General features: G+C 39.4%; 1 protein-coding gene across 2 annotated transcripts in view; it reads left to right on the top strand.

Moving 5' to 3' along the window:
- fstl5 (follistatin-like 5) overlaps positions 1-20,098 on the top strand; it is a 792,341-nt gene that overhangs the window by 48,413 nt on the left and 723,830 nt on the right. For both annotated transcript variants that reach the window (XM_063045029.1, XM_063045028.1), the window contains exon 3: positions 1,542-1,575. In XM_063045029.1, the coding sequence (XP_062901099.1) occupies positions 1,542-1,575 (34 nt within the window). The remainder of the gene's footprint in view (positions 1-1,541; positions 1,576-20,098) is intronic.

The following is a 20,098-nucleotide window of genomic DNA, read 5'->3' as shown; positions in this document are numbered from 1 at the left end:
CACAGCAAGGAAACAGTGTTAAATCTCCATAAAATGCTCATTGGCCCCGATTGCTGCCAACTCTGGATAATACATTTCAGGAAATTTCAGGACTTTAATGGAATAAGTACAAATTAAATGTACTTGGACAGTGTCAGAAATGAGGGACTTCAGTTAATGTGAAGAATCTAAACAAAAGTATGTTTGCTCTTTATAGAACACTATAAGTTAAGAGATTTAGAGAGATCTTCAGCATAATGTTAACATGTTTCCAGTGGCAGTGACAAAATAATCAGTAAGCAAATAATACAATTAAGGGTGAATGAAACAAGAATCAGAAGTGATGTGGTTTTTCTTGATTGCCACACAGCAAGTTTATATGAACTAGAATACAGCAGCTGAGTGATTGATGGGAACCTACTTAAGGATGGTTTTCAGAAACACTGTAGATAAAGATTTGAAACTACTGCAGGGAAAGAGTAGACCATTTAGAGATGTGCTCTTTTAGAGAGATGGCACAGGCACAAAAGATGAAATGAATGAATTCTCTGTTTCATTATTCGACAATTCAACCACCAAGAACACAATTCTTTCTTTGTTTTGCAAATTAATATGAAACTAGTAAACAGCACAATGAAAATTCTCAATGCATATTGAAAAACAAAGGCCACAAATGCTGGGAATCAAAAATAAAAACAATTTACTGGAAAAGGTTCAGGTCATGGTGAAAAGAGAGAGTTAGTGTTTCATGTAAGTGACTCTTCTTGCTCCACAAAATCTGTCTGATGTGCTGAGGAGTTTGAGTACTCCCTGGCCCTTGAAAGCCCAAGATGCAAAAGAGGAATTTGGAATGCAAATGAACATCTCAAATCCATTTATTGGGGGCACAAAGAATCCAATGTAAATGATAGAAGGAGAGCACTTTCTCCTAGTTGTACCCACCTGCCATATTCAGCATCTTACACTTTCTGTGGGGATAGAATGCAGGATCCACAGACCATGACCTATAGAACTGGATCCTGCAAGCACTGACTAAGAAGGAAATGGTTAACATTGTAGTTTTGACATAATCACTAAAAGTTTTTAAATCTATAAATTAAAACATATTTTCAACTTAATCAAACTTGTATTTTCTTTTCTTTGTTCTCATAATTCAAAGATTTTTTTGGTACTTTTCTACTGACTGATGTGGTCAATTTTATCTGTTCTATCTTTTTCCTTCCGATTGATTTAAAACCTGCCTCCTGACCTTCACCATCTGCTTTGGTGAAAAAAAGAATCATTTCATTAGATCATTAGACCTCATTTCTCCCCCACCGCCCCGACCAAATGACAAAGATCTCAAAGCCGGTCTAATAATGCCATGGATACAAGAAATCAATCAAGCAGCACTGCCAGTCAATGAAAAGTTAGAGTATAAAGTTATTACTCATCTCGCTGCAGAAATTTCATTTTGTGTATTTTCAGTAAGTAAAGGACACAAATAAATACCCCACAATTATGAAATAAAAATCGTGAAATTGATATTTATTGACTTTTATTTTGTTCTTATTTAATTGCAGCAAGATGGAAGCCCAGAAAGCATTAGATTAAAAGGTGAGTAATCAATTTACTCATGGATTTCTGGATTTCACTGACTATTTACCAGATTGAAATTACTGTATGAAAATAACTTCTTTGTCATCTGTTTGCTTTTTATAGTGTTGATCATAGAATCAATCATAATTTGCAGGGATATGCTGATATTACCAGAATCATATGTGCTATTTTGTGGAGTTGCAATTAAATCAATCAAATGAAAATTGGTTAACTTTGGGTGTTTACTGCTCAAGTTAAAATTAGCCCAATGAAGTTGTGGAAAAGATCGGTTAAACTTAAGAATGGAAGGCTTGACCTGGAAACTGAAGCACATAGTTCCTGTTTCTTCTGTACAAGTTGCACATTAGGATTATTTTGTGCATGTTTTAAAGCATTTCTTATGGAAACCCACCAAATGATAATTTGGATCGGACATTTCTAGGTGCTCTCTATCGTGCTATGCCAGATGTTTCTCTAGCACCATTCATTCTGAAGTTATGTCATAATCAATCTGCCGGATGTTCATCCAAACAGTAATGGGCAAAGTCTAATCAGCATTTCTAACTCTGAGTTGTGCAGTCTCTGTGCAGAACCCATTCAGTGCATCAAATCAGGGTAAATATTTTAAATGAATTATTTAATTGATTCATGATCTTGTACTTGTGAAATGTTGTTCTTGGGTGAATTCCTGCCAGTACCCTGAATCTGTGGAAGTTCCTGATCTCTACTTATTTAGATTTACAGCACTTTTGTTTTAGTTTCTATCTTGTTACACACTAAGGCTAAAGAAGGACTCAGCATATGTACTTTTTGAGTAGAAGAATTTCGCTGGGACATGCCACCTCTGTTGTATAACATTTTGTAACATGTACTGAACCCTTGCTGCCGGGGCGTAGTGGCATCCACACTGGACTTTGAGGTGAGTAGTCCCAGGCTGGAATCCTGCAAGCTCCTTGCACGCTTTCTATCTGTGCTGGGTTGAGCATCAAGCTAGCAACTCAGCCTCGTAAAAAAAACAGATAACATTTCTGAAGAACTGGCAAGTTTGCCACCCGACGTGCCAGATGGCACGGTAAGGAACAACAAATAAACCATTCTGGATTTGCGGTTTTAAAAATAAATTCCTATTTCTTTTAACCCTATGTTATTAATCCTAAACCAGGAACTTAAATAGACAGGGTTGAAACATTTAACACAATTTTGCTAATCCAGTTGAAGTATTTGGAAATGTGTCCACAAATCATGGTAAGCTATTCTGTCTGAAGAGCCTAAGTATATGGATTGTGGCAGTGTGCAAGGAAGTGTTGATTATTATCACTTCCATTGTATTTGTCAAGTGATGAAAATTATTTCTCATAAAGTTTCACAAAGGAAGAACATGTAAAATCTGTCAGAGTAGCACTTGCAGAGATTAAATGCCTTGAATTGATGAATGGCATAAGATTTTGTTTTACCATTAACTCAAAGTAGTTAACCCAAGTGTGTATTGTAACTTGTAGATTGACTGAAATATATTTTAACCTCAGAAATGCCCCAGTTTAATATGCACCCAGTGGCCACGTTATTAGGTACAGGAATGGAACATGGTGTGGTCTTCTGCTTCAAAGTTCACTGTGTTGTACATTAAAAGATGTTCTTCTGCACACCACTATTGTAACATGTGGTTATTTGAGTTGCTGTCACCTTCCTGTCAGCTTGAACCAGTCTGGCCATTCTCCTCTGACACCTATCGTGAACAAGCCATTTTTTTGCTGCTTCCTGGATGATTTTTGTTCTTCACAGCATTCCCTGTAAACTCTAGAGACTATTAAACATGAAACCCCATGAGATCAGCAGTTTCTGAGATACTCAAACCACCCTGTCTGGCACTAATGATCATTCCATGATCACAGTCACTTAGATTATAGTTTCTTCCCCATTCTGATGTTTCGTCTGAACACCAACTGAACCTCTTGACCATTTCTACATTGAGTTGCTACTATATGATTGGTTGAATAGATATTTGCATTAATGAGCAGGGGGTCTAGAGGTGTACACAATAAAGTGGTTACTGAAGAATATTTATGTAATCAGTAAGAAAGGATGTAGATATATTTGGTAAGAAAGGGTGCAGTTTAGCTCAAAGAATATTTTCTTGATACTCATTGCAAATGTTCACAAACCAATTTCATGGAAAAGTGAGAGAAGCACATTGTTTTTATATTCCCTCCATGAGAAGACATTGCTAATATTAATTTTTTTTAGGTCTTGGAGGTCCTATCTGTTGAGAAAACAGTTGGAAAAACCACTTATGTACACTTACAATTTTCCATTATGCCAAAGCCAACATTCAAGTTTTTCTACTGCATGCATGCATGTATTTATTTTGCAAAGACTAAAGAAAAATAGAGAACGTTACATAGTACTTACTATGCAGAAATGTGCCATCTGGTCTAACAGGTCTTGCCAATGTTGGGTCCATGTGAGCCTCCTCAGAGTTACTTCAGTCTCTCTAAACATGTTTGTAATAAACTTCTTCATATTCATTCACTGCAAATGAAAGTTTTCCATTTCTCACAATGTGGCAGATAGACTCTGTCCACCACTACAACACTGTATGGTTCAAATAGAGAAGAGATTGTGCTACTGAGTAATCCTCTTGGATTTTATGTGAAATGTAGCCTAATTATTTAAATGGATATTATATGGAAATTTATTCTGCACCTGCTAGTGAAATGAATACAGACATTGTTTTTATTAGAATAATTCTAAACTACTCACTTACTTGGGGAATTGTCAATTGCAATTGTTAATTTCACAAAAGAAAATGGCTGGTTGTGAGGAGGGTGGAATAGCTAACTACTTGCTTAACTAAATAAAATTTGACTTAAGTATTGAAGAACTGCAATCCAAAATTATTGGCACTTGATAGTTAATAGTATTTTAAACGAACACTTTCCAGCAACATGGCTGTTTCTTGGTTGAACAAACTGTCAACATTTGTCCTTGCAGAATTATTCTGGAAGTCAGTTGCAATGTAAAACATGACATAGCTGCATAGTATATTCATTTTCAACACCAAAACTAAGAAATTTTCTTGGGCATTTCATTTTATGGTTGCCTTCAAAGTTAATACCTTTTTATTTTAGTTTTGGGAAGGATAAGAACAGCAGGATCAAGAAGCAAGCTCCGTAGTCATAATGATATTTCCAATATTGAGCTCCTTATTCGTAACAAATTGGTGTGGGTTAGTGAGTGAAGAAGAGATCAAGGGAAAGGGAAGAAGATGATTGTAGATTAGAAATGACAAATAATTATCCACTGCTCCCATTCATGACTCCCAGTAGAGCTCAGAGAAAGACAAATGAAAAAAGGCTGCAATGATTGGCTAAGACTTAACATCCTAGTCTGATCCCACCAAGCTCACTGTCCCAATACCATTACCAAAACCCCACTCCTCTCATCACACTCAAGTACTTTCCTAATGCTTCATTTCAAGACCACATGTGATTCATGTGCCCATGGGAAAAAAGGAAAAGGGAAGGAAACACATATTTACATTGATATGTTCCCTTTCAAGGCATCCCAAAGGATTGATTGAACTCAGTAGTGCAACTATTGTCATAAAGTGGTAGTGAATTTAACCACTGTTCAATATCCTCAATGCTAAAGTGGTTAAATAATAAAATATTACATGGCTTGCAATATTTGTGAGGAATATATGTTGCTAAGAATGTTCGGCAAATTCCCTTTTGAACTGTGAAGGGTGAAATCTGGAGCATGCTTAGTTGTGTAATCTATTGCAACTGAGCAAGAGCCAATAATATCACTGGACAACAATTATTTTTCTAAGTGTTGGTTCCTCAGAATTTTCTTGATGCACTTCTTGAAGCTGGACACAAATATAATTTCAGGCTACTTGTATCATGTAAGAATTTGGAGAAACAAAAAATGCATTCAATTGCATGATAGTGCTAATGCTTTGCAATAGGGCAACTAAAGTAATAATCTTTTGTTGATGATTTTCATTTGTACTCAGTGTCCGAGGCTTCTTGCTTAAGTATCCAACAATAATCAGCCAGCAAACATTGCTGGATTCCTGTTTCCCTAATACTATTTATCTAAGACCATAATCTCCTAGTGAAAGATTAGCAGGGAGGAAGTCTGTTGTTGCTCCTGGACTTGTATCCTCTGAGGAATCAATGCCTTTGAGAAAATTAATTTGAATACATAAAAAACTAAAAAATAGCATAGACTATCAGATTTGTGACAGTTACTTAAGTTGTTGGTGAGGCTGTACCATTCTGGTCCCCGAATTATAGGAAATATATAGTTAAACTGGTATAACCCCCAGGTTCGGCCGGCGGCGTTAATCTAGGCTCGAGGGGAAAGACAGTCTCTGGCCCCGCCAATCTTGTGAAATCTCATTTGTGTGGCTAATGCGTGATGTGTTACCCTGTTACAAATCAGTACCACGAAATATCAGACAGTACACCATATGCAATCAAACGATTGAGCTGTATAATTCTTAATTAGACTACAGGGTTAGTAAAGAAAACAAAAAGAAAAGGGCCCATTTTAATGAAACAGTCTAATGTGCAGGTTGGACTCATGGTTTTCCCATCTGTTAGTTCTCCGTCGCTTTCTCCCAGGCGTCATCGACTCCCGGCCCCATTCCACATCCACTCTGTCCTGCAGGCTACGACCTCTCCGTTCCGGCATCTTCCACCAAACAAAAGACCTTGAACAACTTGCTCTCAGGCATAAAACATGGAAAAAACACTCCCTTCATTGGATGGCGGAATATTCCAAAGCCCCCGTTATCTCTAGTCATAACCCAAACACTGCTGCTACAGAACAACCATCACGTTGGCAGTGAAACCTTTCCCAGGGCGTTACACTGGGAAGAGAGCAGGAAAGATTAACAAGGATGATTCACATAGAGGGCCTGACTTACAGGGAGAGGTTGGCCAGGCTAAGTCTTTATTATTTGGAATTTCGGAGAATGAGGGGTGACCATATAGAAGTGCTTAAAACTAGAAGAGGCATGGATAAACTGGGAGGTGAGTATTTCCCCTAGAGTAGGAGATTCCAAAAAGGGTGGTTCATAGTGAGAGGGGAAAGAGTTATAAGGGTCCTGAGGGGCAAGACTCTGCATGTTGAGCGTGCCGGGGGAAGTGGTCGAACCAGGTACAATAGTGTCATTTAAGAAGGATAGGTAGCAGAAGGGATGTGGCTTGGAAGAGTACAGGAAATTGGGACTAGCTGGGAGGAGGACAACATGGTTGGTATGAGCCGGTTGGGCTGAAGGGCCTGTATCCATGCTCTTGCTCTATGACTCCATTACACTGAAGTATTGTAAAATAATATTCAAGGTAGATTTAGGCTATGGATAGGATAAACTTATACAGTATTGTCTTAAAGACTAAGTTGCTATTGAGCGCCAAGAACTAAATCTTTACTTTTATTTTCATTTTCTCCTCCAGGTTTGAAAACTATTTTTGATCTTTTAGGTATTTCTTCTTTGGAATACAGTATCAAATTCTGCAACTCCATATTTCTTTTCCCTCTGCCGTTTCTGTCCTTCCGTAGCAGTGCTCAATAACCACCAGACTGTTACTGTTGTCTTATTGTGGAAATACAAGGACCTTAAGGACGTTAATTCCTGTTTTTCAATCTCAATCTATTCCTGAGTAAAATAAGACTTCATTGCATGTGCCTTCTGAAGCAGAATAGTACTGATCGTGACCCACGGCTTGAAGTCATCGCTGAAGGTGGCATCCATCTGCCCAAACAAACCTTATCCAGAAACAGATTGCTAACTGAGCTGATGCTTCATACCCACTGGTTCTCCTATGAAGCAGATTAGTCTGAGAGCATGTGGTGGATCCTGAGATCACACTCCAATAACATCCTGTTAGTGTTTTGACAATTCATTGATGCCAAATGCCTTTGAACTGTTTCAAATGTCTCTTGATAGTCTGAATCATCTTCAAACAGTTCAAGTAGCAAGTACAAATTAAGATACAAATTTAATTTAAAAACTTAACAAATTAAAGAAAAATAGATTAGGATGTTGTACAAGGCCTTGGTGAGACCACATCTAGAGTATTGTGTGCAGTTCTGGTCCTCTAATCTGAGGAAAGACATTCTTGCCGTGGAGGGTGTACAAAGAAGGTTCACCAGATTGATTCCTGGGATGGCAGGACTTTCATATGATGAAAGACTGGATCAACTAGGCTTAAACTCGTTGGAATTTAGAAGATTGAGGTGGGATCTTGTTGAAACGTATAAAATCCTAAAGGGATTGGACAGGCTAGATGCAGGAAGATTGTTCCCGATGTTGGGAAGGTCCAGAACGAGGGGTCACAGCTTGAGGATAAAGAGGAAGACTTTTAGGACCGAGATGAGGAAAAACTTCTTCACACAGGGAGTGGTGAATCTGTGGAATTCTCTGCCACAGGAAACAGTTGAGGCCAGTTCATTGCCTATATTTAAGAGAGAGTTAGATATGGCCCTTGTGGCTAAAGGGATCGGAGGTATGGAGAGAAGGCAGGTACAGGGTTCTGAGTTGGAAGATCAGCCATGATCGTACTGAATGGTGGTGCAGGCTTGAAGGGCCGAATGGCCTACTCCTGCACCTATTTTCTATGTTTCTATGTTTCTATGTCCCTGCACTTAACTTTTTTCACTCAGGGTCAGAGGTCCCACTCAGGACTGAGGTAAAGGTCCAGCCACTGAGCTCAGTATGTCCATGTGTCAGTGGATCTTGACCTGCAGCTCAGCTCTGACTTTGTCCCAGTATGCAGGTGCAGAAGACAGGGACGAGCTGAGCTGCAAGAAGTATCATAGCACCACTGGCTGCAGGAAAGTGTATTTTGACCCTATTTGCCTTTAGTACTTCCATCTATTTGTCAAAATGTTTAAATGAAACACTGGTATTATTATATAGGGTTCTTGAATACTTTATACAAGATATAACATTGAAGTTCAAAAGTTCATAGTAAACTTATTATCTAATGACTGGAAAGTTAATAATAGGGAGAGATGACATTTAACAAAAGGGAATAAAACAGGGTTAGGCTATTCAGCCCTCTGTGCTTACTCTCCATTCTTCTTCCGTGCCTTAGAAATTGCTTGAGATTAGGGATGATTTGCTTTTGCACCAATTCTATGCATCTTGAGCAATGTAGTGAGCCAAATGCAGAATGGCAGACCCTTCCCTAGGTAGGGCAGCGAGCGCTTGACAAGATGCATGTGTGGATACTCTTTCTACCATTTACACTGGGATTTTGTGTTCTCCTTATATATGAGCACAAGGTCCTCAACATCATCCTAAATGCTCTTCTCCAGTTTGAGTGGGAAGCAAGCAGAGACTTCATATGGGGATACTGTATTGCACCTTTTCAGGGAGGCTAAAAACATCTTGCAATCATTTGTTCAGTCTGATTAGTAATCTTTTCCTGTGACAGAGCTCAGAACAGAATAAATATTTTGCGAGTCCGGCATCAGGCATGTGAATGATGAAGTCTGCTCAGCAGAACTGACCAAATATAATTAGGGTCTCATTGCTGGGGATGTTGGCCTGGCAAAGTAAGCTGATTTGGATTTGATTAACCTGCCACTGGATTTGGAGGATTTTGTGGACACAAAACAAGTGGTATTTTCCAACATCTTGTGATGCTTGTTATACATAAAGAACCATTTATTTTGGCAGGGATCACATCCACTTTGCAGACAATGAGCTTTGTGATAGGTTTGTGATCTTGACTTTCAAACATTCTTTTCCTGAAATCAATTAAGCCATGGCTGAACTCTTACCTTCAGCATTTCTTTCCTGCACTAGTCTCTTATCCCTTAATATCAAAAAACCTATTAATCGCTCTTATTTTCCTGAATATACTCAAAGACTGAGCCTCTACAGCCTTGGTTGCTGAGAAGTCAGGCAATGCACTATTTACTGAGTGAAGAAGTTTTTCCCCAAGTCTCTCCTGAATGGCAAATCCTACCCCCACCCCCCACCCCAACCCTACCAAGTGTGAGTGATGGAGCTAGAAAACCAATCAGAGGAAACATGATTCCTCTTGTTTACTCAGAGGCTATTTTGTATATTACGCTGCTATCAGACTATGGGTCTAGTCTGCTTAGTATCACCTCAAAGAACTATTCCACCATCTCAAGAATCAAACTGGTAAGCATAGATAAATAAGAACACAAGTAGTGCATTCAGCCCTTTGATTCAGTTCTGCCATTCAATACAACCAAGGGTGACCCTCTATCTCAATGCCATTTTCCCATTCTCTCCCAATTCCTTTTCATACCTTGTATGTTTAAGAATCTAGCTAACTCATTCTGAATTATACTTAGCAACTTAGCCTCCACTGCATTGCATGCCAAAATAAATCCACATATTCACCCTCTTATCTGAGTAAAGAATTTTCCTGTCATCTCAGTCAAATATCTCAATTTTTTAAGAACTGATTGATATCAATTTGGAAGGGCTAATGAAGTACAGTTATAACAGAAGAAACACAATGTCAAATTTGTAAACTAGTTTTCAGCCCTATGATAGCATAATGTGAAAATCTCCTTTACAGGAATATAGAACACTTACAGCAAAGTACAGACCCTTTAACATATGATGTTGTGCCATCCTTTAAACCTGCTCTAAAATCAATGTAATCCTTTCCTCCTACTTTTCCCTCCATTTTTCTATCATCCTTGCATCTAAGAGTTTCTTAAATGCCCCTAATGTATAATGTAACCCCAGCAAGATATACCATGAATGCGCCACTCTCTGTAAAAAAAAACAACTTACTCCTGACATACCCCTGATCCTTTCCTCTAATCACCTTAAAATTATGTACATTATGGACCATCATATTCGCCATTTTCACCCTGAGAAAAAGTCTCTGGCTAGCCACTCGATCTATGCCGATAATCACCTTGTACATGTCTTTCAAGTTGCTTGTCATCCTTCTTTACACAAAAGAGAAAAACCCTGGCTCATTCATCCAATCCTCACAAGACATGCTCTCTAATCCAGGCAGCATTCTGGTAAATCTCCTTTGCACCATTTGTAAAACTTCTGCATCCTTCATATAATGAGGCCATCAGAACTGAGCACAGTATTCCACATGTGGTCTAACCAGGGTTTTATAGAGCTGCAACATTACCTCATGGTTCTTGAACTCAGTCCCACGACTAATGAAGGCCAGCACACTACATGCCTTCTTACTGAACCTATCAATATTAGACAGAGTGATCAGCAGCACTGGGGCTCCACAGGGGACTGTCTTGTCTCCCTTTCTCTTCACCAGTTACACCTCGGACTTCAGCTACTGTACAGAGTCTTGTCATCTTCAGAAGTTTTCTGATGACTCTGCCACAGTTGGGTGCATCAGCAAGGGAGATGAGGCTGAGTACAGGGCTACGGTAGAAACATGCAGCTTAATGTGAAAAAGACTAAGGAGCTGGTGGTAGACCTGAGGAGAGCTAAGGTACCAGTGACCTCTGTTTCCATCCAAGGGGTCAGTGTGAACATGGTGGAGGATTACAAGTACCTGGGGATATGAATTGACAATAAACTGGACTGGTCAAAGAACACTGAGGCTGTCTACAAGAAGGGTTAGAGCCGTCTCTATTTCCTGAGGAGACCGAGGTCCTTTAACATCTGCCGGACGATGTTGAGGATGTTCTACGAGTCTGTGGTGGCCAGTGCGATCATGTTTGCTGTTGTGTGCTGGGGCAGCAGGCTGAGGGTAGCAGATACCAATAGAATCAACAAACTCATTCGTAAGGCCAGTGATGTTGTGGGGATGGAACTGGACTCTCTGACGGTGGTGTCTGAAAAGAAGATGCTGTCCAAGTTTCATGTCATCTTGGACAATGTCTCCCATCCACTACATAAAGTACTGGGTGGACACAGGAGTACATTCAGCCAGAGACTCATTCCACCGAGATGCAACACAAAACGTCATAGGAAGTCATTCCTGCCTGTGGCCATCAAACTTTACAACTCCTCTCTTGGAGGGTCAGACACCCTGAGCCAATAGGCTGGTCCTGGACTTATTTCCTGGCATAAATTACATATTACTATTTAATTATTTATGGTTTATTACTATTTAATTATTTATGGTGCAACTGTAACGAAAACCAATCTCCCCCGGGATCAATAAAGTATGACTATGACTATAAATATTGGGTAGGAGATCATGAATAAATACCTTGCTCTTCTTCAAAATAGCACCTTGAGATTTTATTACATCTGTCCAAGCGACCATTCGGGCCTTCAATTAACTATCTCCTTGGACAGACAGAACCTTCAAGGCGACATTAGGGTTTCAGCATAAATGCTTGGGCTCTAAATCAGGAATGGTACTTGATGTTCAAGTTTCTGACTTAGAGTAAAGAGTGTTACCAACTGAGCCAAAAAGAACACAATTAAAAATAGTAATGTAAACTTAGCTGCTGAATGACTAGCGTATTTTAAATTGGAATATAAAATCAAGGTCTATCCTGTCGAGTGGTTTCTCAATTCATTACTATTTGTGGGAGCTTGCTGTATGCAAAGTAGCTGTCATGTAAGCTCATGGACAAAATGATTGCACCTTAGGATAAATCATTCCATTCACCTGAAATGAACAGAGCTACATAATTCCCTGCAAGTGTTGATGCGGACAGAATAAAATATAATAAAAGGCCAGCAGTATTTCTGTTTTGACAAATAGGAATCTAACAGTATAGGGAAACCCAAGAGTAAATGGAAATTATAAATTTGTACATGGCAATGGTTCAGCCACACTATCATTGACATTGGAAAGTGAAAGTCAGGAAGAAATCACAACACAGATTCAATGAACGATACCAAAGATGGTAAACTGTAGTTAAAAGAATAAATGTGATATATTAACACATTTTCTGCTGAAGCAGAAAGGTCTAGAAGATGATTTAGTTAATTTCTTTTATTATGGAGGACGTAGATCAGGTTAAAACGGTAAGTTTATTTTCATTAATTTGGAAGCCAGTGATGAGGAACCACACAAAATTTTACAACTGTCATTAAACAAGTGAGGATTTTATTTTTATGCTGAATTGTTCTATCTCAGCAGCTCATTCACACTCTCATCACCCTCTGAGTGAGTATTCCCCTCACGTTCCACTTAAACTTTACACCTTTCACGCCTAACCCTTAACCTCTCGTTATAGTCACACCCAACCTCAGTGGCAAAGCCCACTCATAATTTTGTACACCTCTATCAAATCTCCCCACAATCTTCGAAGTTCCAAAGAATAGAGTCCTAACCTATTTAATCTTTCCTTATAAGTCATTCCTCCAGACCTGGCAACATTCTTGTAAATTTTCTTTGTACTCTTCCAGTCTTACTTACACATTTCCTGTAGTTAGGTGACCAAAACTGCACACAATAATCCAGATTGGGCCTCATCAACATCTGAGACAATGTCAACATAACATCCCATCTCCTGCACTCATACTTTGATTTATGAAGGCCAACGCGCTGAAAGCTTTGTTTATGATCCTATCAACCAGTGATGCCACTTTCAATGAATTACGGGCCTGTATTCTCAAATCCTTCGTTCTGCAGCACTCCTCAGTGCCCTTCCATTCACTGCGTAAGCCTACCCTGTTTGGTCCTACTGAAGTGCAACACCTTGTACTTGTCTGCATTAAATTCCATCTAGCATTTTTCAGGCCATTTTTCCAGCTGGTCGATATCTTACTGCAAGCTCTCATAGTCTTCCTTGCTGTCTACTACACCCCCAAAGTGGTGTCATCTGTAAATTTGCTGATCGGGTTAACCATATTATCATCTAGATCATTGATATAGATGACAAACAGCAACAGACCCAGCACCAATCCTTGCTGCTCTCCATTAATCACAGGCCCCCAGTCAAAGAGGCAATGATCTACTACCACTCTCTAGTTTCTCCCACAAAGCCAATGTCTAGTCCAATTTACTAGCTTATCTTGAATGCCAAGCAACTGAACATTCTTGACCAAGCTCCCATGCAGGACCTTATCAAATGCCTTGCTGAAGTACATGTAGACAACATCCACCAATCCATTAGTCCCAGGCCTCCAGGCAGAGAGGCAGAGAGGCCTTCATCAACTTTCCTGGCAACTCCCTCAAAAAAAAACAACCAATGTTCTCTCTAATTTGTAATGACCAGTGTGCACAAAAATCTTCTGCTGTGCAATTTTTTGCCCAGTGACAACAACATATGCACACTCAATCTTGTTTAGAGAGGTATTCATTTTAACAGCTAGCAAAACACTGTCAGTAAGAACTTTGATCTCCACTGGTTTGATCATTTTTGCTCCTGTTCATCTGCACTCTCACAAAACATGCATAGCAGGCCTGTAGCAGGTCTGAAGGATTTTCTCACTGTCCATATGTGATTTGCTTGCTAAATGATGCTTTAAAAAGTCAAGTTTCCAAATATCACTCCACCTCTTTGCACTTGCAAATTCTTCAGAAACTTTTGCATTGCAACAATACATGCAGGTAACATAAGTTTCTGTATTGTACATAAATATTTCTCGTAGCTGAATGTTCCTGACCTCATGAACTTTTGATGTAGCAGTTTCTACTGTTTCATTAAGCCATTCCACTTTAAATGAACTAGCAGTTCTTTTTACATTTCACGCCTTTGCTTCATTAGAATTCGACATAGTGAATCAATAATTTCTTCAATAAAAACAATATAAACAAGGCAGTTCTAAAACCTGCAGACAAATCATTGCAAACTCCACGTTGTCAACACCATCTGAATCAGAAACTGGAAAAGGAAGTGTACTGTTTATGATCGTGAGATGTACTTAACATGCCAACAAGGTAGAGGCTGACAACATTTTGTGCCCAATTTAAATTCCTTTGTGTGCTTGTTGCAAAAGATGTGTGCACACACATGCAAGCACTCCTTAGAGGGAACATTGGATAAAATCTACCACATAGAAAGCCATGCTTACAATCAGTAATCAGTCCATATCTATCCAAATGCTCATATATCAGTTCTCTTAGAATACCTTCCAGTAACTTACCTACTACTGACTTCAGACTCACCAATCTATAATTTCCTTGAATATTTTTAGAGCCTTTCTTAAAAACAACAGAACAACATTAAATATCTCTGCTGGTACCTCTGCAATTTCTGCACTTGCCTCCCACAGAGTCTGTGGAAACACCTTGCCAATCCCAGGGGATTTACTTATCCATCCAAATTTACCTCAAGACAGCAAACATCTTCTGCTCTATAATCTGTATAGGGTCCATGAAGTTGATGTTGTTTTGCCTCACTTCTGTAGACTCTGTGCTCATCTCCTAAGTAAGTACAAATGCAGGACATTCATGTAAAGTCTCCCCCATCTCTTTTGGTTCCATGTATGGATTACCGTTCTGATCTTCCAGAAGTCCAATTTAGTCCCTTGCAATCCTTTTGCACTTGATATATCAGCAGAATCCCTTAGGATCCTCCTTCTCCTTCTCTGATATGTCAACCTCATGCCTTCTTTTAACCCTCTGATTTCTTCCTTAAATGTTCTCTTGCACTTCTTATACTCCATAAGTACCTCATTTGTTCCTACCTGCCTATATCTACTATGTATCTCCATTTTTTTCTTAACCTCAATAACTCTTGAAAGTCAAAGTTCCGTACACATTATCTTTACCTTTCATTCTGACAGGAGCATACAAGCTTTCAAAATTTCACTTTTGAAGGCCTCTCATTTAGCAAGTACACTTTGCCAGAAAACAGCCTGTCCCAATCCACAACACACAAAAAATGCTGGAGGAACTCGGCTGGCCGAAACCCTTCAGCAGGACTGGAGAAAAAAATGCTGAGGAGTAGATTTAAAAGGTGGGGGGTGGGGGAGAGGGGAGAGAGAACCACTGGGTGATTGGTGAAACCTGGAGGGGGAGGGATGAAGTAAAGAGCTGGGAAGTTGATTGCTGAAAGAGACAGAAGGCCAAGGAAGAAGGAAAAACGGAAGGAGGAGCACCCCAGGAGGGCAATGGGTGGGCAAGGAGTTAGGATGAGAGAGGGAAAAGGGGATGGGAAATGGTGAAGGGGGAGTGGTGGGGGGCAATACCGGAAGTGTGAGAAATCAATGTTCATGCCATCAGACTGGAGGCTACCCAAGCAGAATATATGGTGTTATACCTCTAACCTAAGTGTGGCCTTATCACGATAGTGGAGCAGGCCATGGATGGACATATCAGAATGGGAATGGGAAGTGGAATTAAAATGGGTGGGAGATTCTGCTTGCTTTGGCGGATGGCGCATAGATGCTCGGCGAAACGGTCTCCCAACCTACGTCATGTCTCACCGATACACAGGAGGCCACACTGGGAGCACCGAACACAGTAAATGACCCCAACAGACACACAGGTGAAATGTCACCTCACCTGGAAAGACCACTTCACCGAGCTCAGATTTCCTGCATCTGCAGATTTTCTCTTGTCTGTCCAAATCTACATTTACCAGATCCTTTCTGATACCATCAGAATTGGCCTTTCTCCAATCTCAGCCTGCCAACCAGACCTATCTTGTTCCATATTTACTTTGAAACTAATGGCATTATGGTGACTAGATGCAAAGTGTTCCCCTCCACAAACATCTGTCCCCTACCCTATCTCATTTCAGAATAGCAGATCAAGTATCACAGACCCTCTCATTGGGGCTTCTGCATGCTGATTAAGGAAACTTTCCTGAACACATTTGACAAACTCTATCCCGTCTAGTCCTTTTACGGGAGTATGGGAGTCCCAGTCAAAATGCAGATAAAAATCACCTACTATAGCGACTTCATATTTCTTGCAACAGTCCGTGATCTTTCTATAAATTTATTCCCTTAAATCTGATAGCCTTTTGGGTGGTCTGTAATATAATTCCATTAATATGGTTATAATTTTCTTATTCCTCATTTCCACTCATAAAGCCTCACTGGACAAGTTCTACATTTTGTTCAGACTGAGCACTACCGTGATACTTTCCCTGACTAGTATCACCACCTCTCCTCCTTCAATCCCTCCCTTTGTCACATCTAAAACAATGAAACATGAGCTGCAGTCTTGCCCCTCCAGCGACTCAGTCTCACTAATGTCTACAATGTCATATTTCATGTGTTGATCCATGCCCTGAGCTCATCTGTCTTTCCTGTGATACTTCTTGCATTGAAATACACACGGCTCAGGACAAGTCACACCATGCTCATCCTTTTGATTTCTAACATCTGCCTCCACAACCTCTCCACTATCTGTTCTGGCACTCTGGTTCTATTCCCCCTGCAACTCCTGTTTAAACCCCACTGTCCAAGATATTAGTCCCCCTCCAACTCATGTGCAAACTGTCTTTCCTAAACAGGTCCCACCTTCCCTGGAAGAGAGCTCAGTGATTCCTTCCCTGGAAGAGAGCTCAATGATTCAAATATGTTATGCCCTCCCTCCAACACCAACTCCTTAGCCACGTGTTAAACTGTATAATCTTCCCATTTCTGGCCTCATGTGGCATGGGTAGCAATCTTGAGATCACAACGCTAGAAGTCCTGACCTTGAACTTATCATTTAACTCCCTGCAGAACCTTGTCACTCATCCTACCCATGTCATTGGTGCCTACATGGACCACGACCTCTGGCTGATCACCCACTGAAGAATGCTGAGGACTCAATCTGACATCTGGATGTGTGCTGTATCCTGGCACCCAGGAGGCAACAAACCATCTGGCAATCTCATATTTGTCCACAAATCCTCCTTCTGTACCCCTAGCTAACAAATCTCCTGTCACCAGGGCTCCCTACTTCTCCCCACTTCCCTTCTGAGTCACAGAGCTAGACTCAGTGCCAGGGAGCTGAACACTGGACTTTCCTCTGCTAAGTCATCTGCCTCCCCCAACAATATCCAAACCTTTTGTTGAGGGGGATGGCCACAGGGGTACTCTGTACTGGTTGTTTAACGTCTTTCCCCTTCCTGACTGTCACCCAGTTTCCTGTGTCCTGCACATTGGGTGTAATGACCTCTCTATGTCCTAGTTATGTCACAAGCAAATTTGTGATGTTCATTACCTGCCCAGAAATGCATGCCAGGTCATAAGCACTAAAAATGCATGACGCAATAGAGGCTGCACATTCTACTCTGTCTTCAGAATCAGGAATGGCCTTTAGAGCTGCTACTTCATGTTTTCTTTAGAACACCTGTTTGGGGATGAATTCCTCGGTAAGCATTTTATTTTTTGAGAACTAATCATCCACTTAATTTTTCTCTCTTTCCTGCACAAACAACCAGGAATTTTCACCTTTACTTGGTAGCAGTCCACCTCTTTCCAACTCCTTCCCTTTCCAACCCTAAGAGGAAAAAATGTCCACAGATTAATGTATGAATGTCCGGTGTATCTGTTAAAACTAAGGTAGAAAAGTAATGTGAATGGATCATAACAAAAGGCAATGAGGGTTAACATGTATTTATGAGACTATTCTACAGTTCCCCTAATAGTGGAAGTGAAACAGGGGAGGAAGTAATATAAACTATGTGTAAAAGATCTTGGACATAGGTTAGGTAAGTAGTACAATATTAAGCACGCATTGTGTTCCACTCCAGAATACAGTTCTATTGATTTCAGTGAAGTCAAACTTTAGAAGTGGGGTTCAAATAGAGAATGAAATTCTACCACAATAAATGTTCAAATAATTATTAGGAAAGGCATAGAACAGTTCATAGGTTGGAACTGAGTTAAGAATGCGGAGTTAAGAATGGACTGGGAAGGGTGAACTGAAAAATATATTGATCAATAAAGAAATAGGCATACAGTAGTGGGAAATATTTAATTCAGTAATCAATAGTATTTAAGGAGAATAAATTCCACTAAAAATCAGAACGAAGTAGCCTATTTCATGGATGAACAAAAACAAAGTGTAAAATTGAAACTGAGGAAAACTATGCCATGAAAATATAACAAGAAAAGACAAGGTGATAAAAGAGGACATGAAAATATTGGGAAGGAAATCTGAAACAGAGCTAAGCAAAGTGATAGTTCCAAATTAAATTGTCAAGAAAATAAAGAAATAGCAAAATATTCTATTAGAACAGCAAGATAGTAGCAAAAGGCGGCAGAAAATAATTCATAGGTAGTGACATTGAAAAGGCAGAATATTAAATAGTTACTTTGACTGGGACATGGAAAATTTGGACATGGCATTAGAAGAGGAGGTAAAAAGATTATGAGGTTATTTGAAATAGCAAAGGGAGAGAGAATTGATAATCCATCAAGTGAGACTGCTCCTGAACTGGTCACATATTCAAAGAAGATAGGCAAGATATATTACAGATGATGCTCTGCTTATTTAGAATTGAGGAAATACCGGAAGACTGACAATCAGCTAAAGTGATTCAAATATTTAAAGAGGGAGGTATAAAAATTCCTGCACTATCGATCAGTGAACTGAACATAGTGGCAGAAAAGATAATGGACTTTTTTTTTACACAAAGATGCAATTTAAAAAGCAGCTATAAATCAAAAGAATAGTTAAAAAGAAAATCAATACTCTTTTCAAAAATGGAAATCTTAATTGAATTTTTGAACATGTAACAAATAATAGACAAGGATAATATATTGGATGTAATGTACTTGGCTTTCCAATAGACTTTCAGCAAGGCAAGATAAACTACTGACTATGAAGAAAAAAGGGAGTAACAGGACAAGATGCTAACTGGCAATGAAACAGATAACACAGTGTAGTAATGCAGACTGATAATTGGCAGAGCTTGGTAACTAGAACATGATTTTAAAATGTGTCATGATGCGAATAGAAGAATGCAACACCATATGGGAATGGATTCATAAATGTAAAATTAAAGTGTGACAGGCAAAGTAGTTTTGACAACTCAATAGTAGTCCATTTTGGAGGGAAAAATGAATCTACATATTAGCCAGACACAAGTTAGAAACTAAGTGTCTCAGTGGCTGATGGAACAACGCCGTCTAGGATAAAATATTCTCGGATTACTAGGAGTAGTGATAATAATTATTCAGGCCGTAAAATTACACATGAAAGCATTGACGTTTGATTCTCAAGGCACAGCTTTTATCATTTATATTATGATAATTTCACAAAGCAGCATAGGAACAGCACATCTAGAGAACCTTTTCTCTAAACTTTATACAAGTGTTTTACATAATTTTCGATGGTTGCTAGTGCAAACATAATGAATATAATAAGGTCTAAGTTTAGGGTCCGGAAGTACAATAACCCAACAGGAAATTTAACAGAAATATCTTCAAATAGTGTATATTTAAAATGTAATTCATATGTCCTCAGAGTGTAATAGAGGCCAATGACATCAATGCATTTAAAGTAAGTTTAGATTTGCACATGTGGAAATAGGAACAGAATGAAAAGCTGTAAATGGTGGGAGAAGGCTTCTATGGATGAAAAGTAATGGGTGGGTCAGATCTTCATTTCTGTGCTATGGACTCAATGTGAGTGAATGAAACAATTAGATTTCTTGTAAGTGAACACAATCCTCAGTGGTGCAGTGAACAGAGCCA

The sequence above is a fragment of the Mobula hypostoma genome, chromosome 4 (genome assembly GCF_963921235.1).
Source record: "Mobula hypostoma chromosome 4, sMobHyp1.1, whole genome shotgun sequence".
In the NCBI taxonomy this organism is placed as follows: Eukaryota; Metazoa; Chordata; class Chondrichthyes; order Myliobatiformes; family Myliobatidae; genus Mobula; species Mobula hypostoma.
This window is presented reverse-complemented; position numbering and strand designations above follow the sequence as displayed.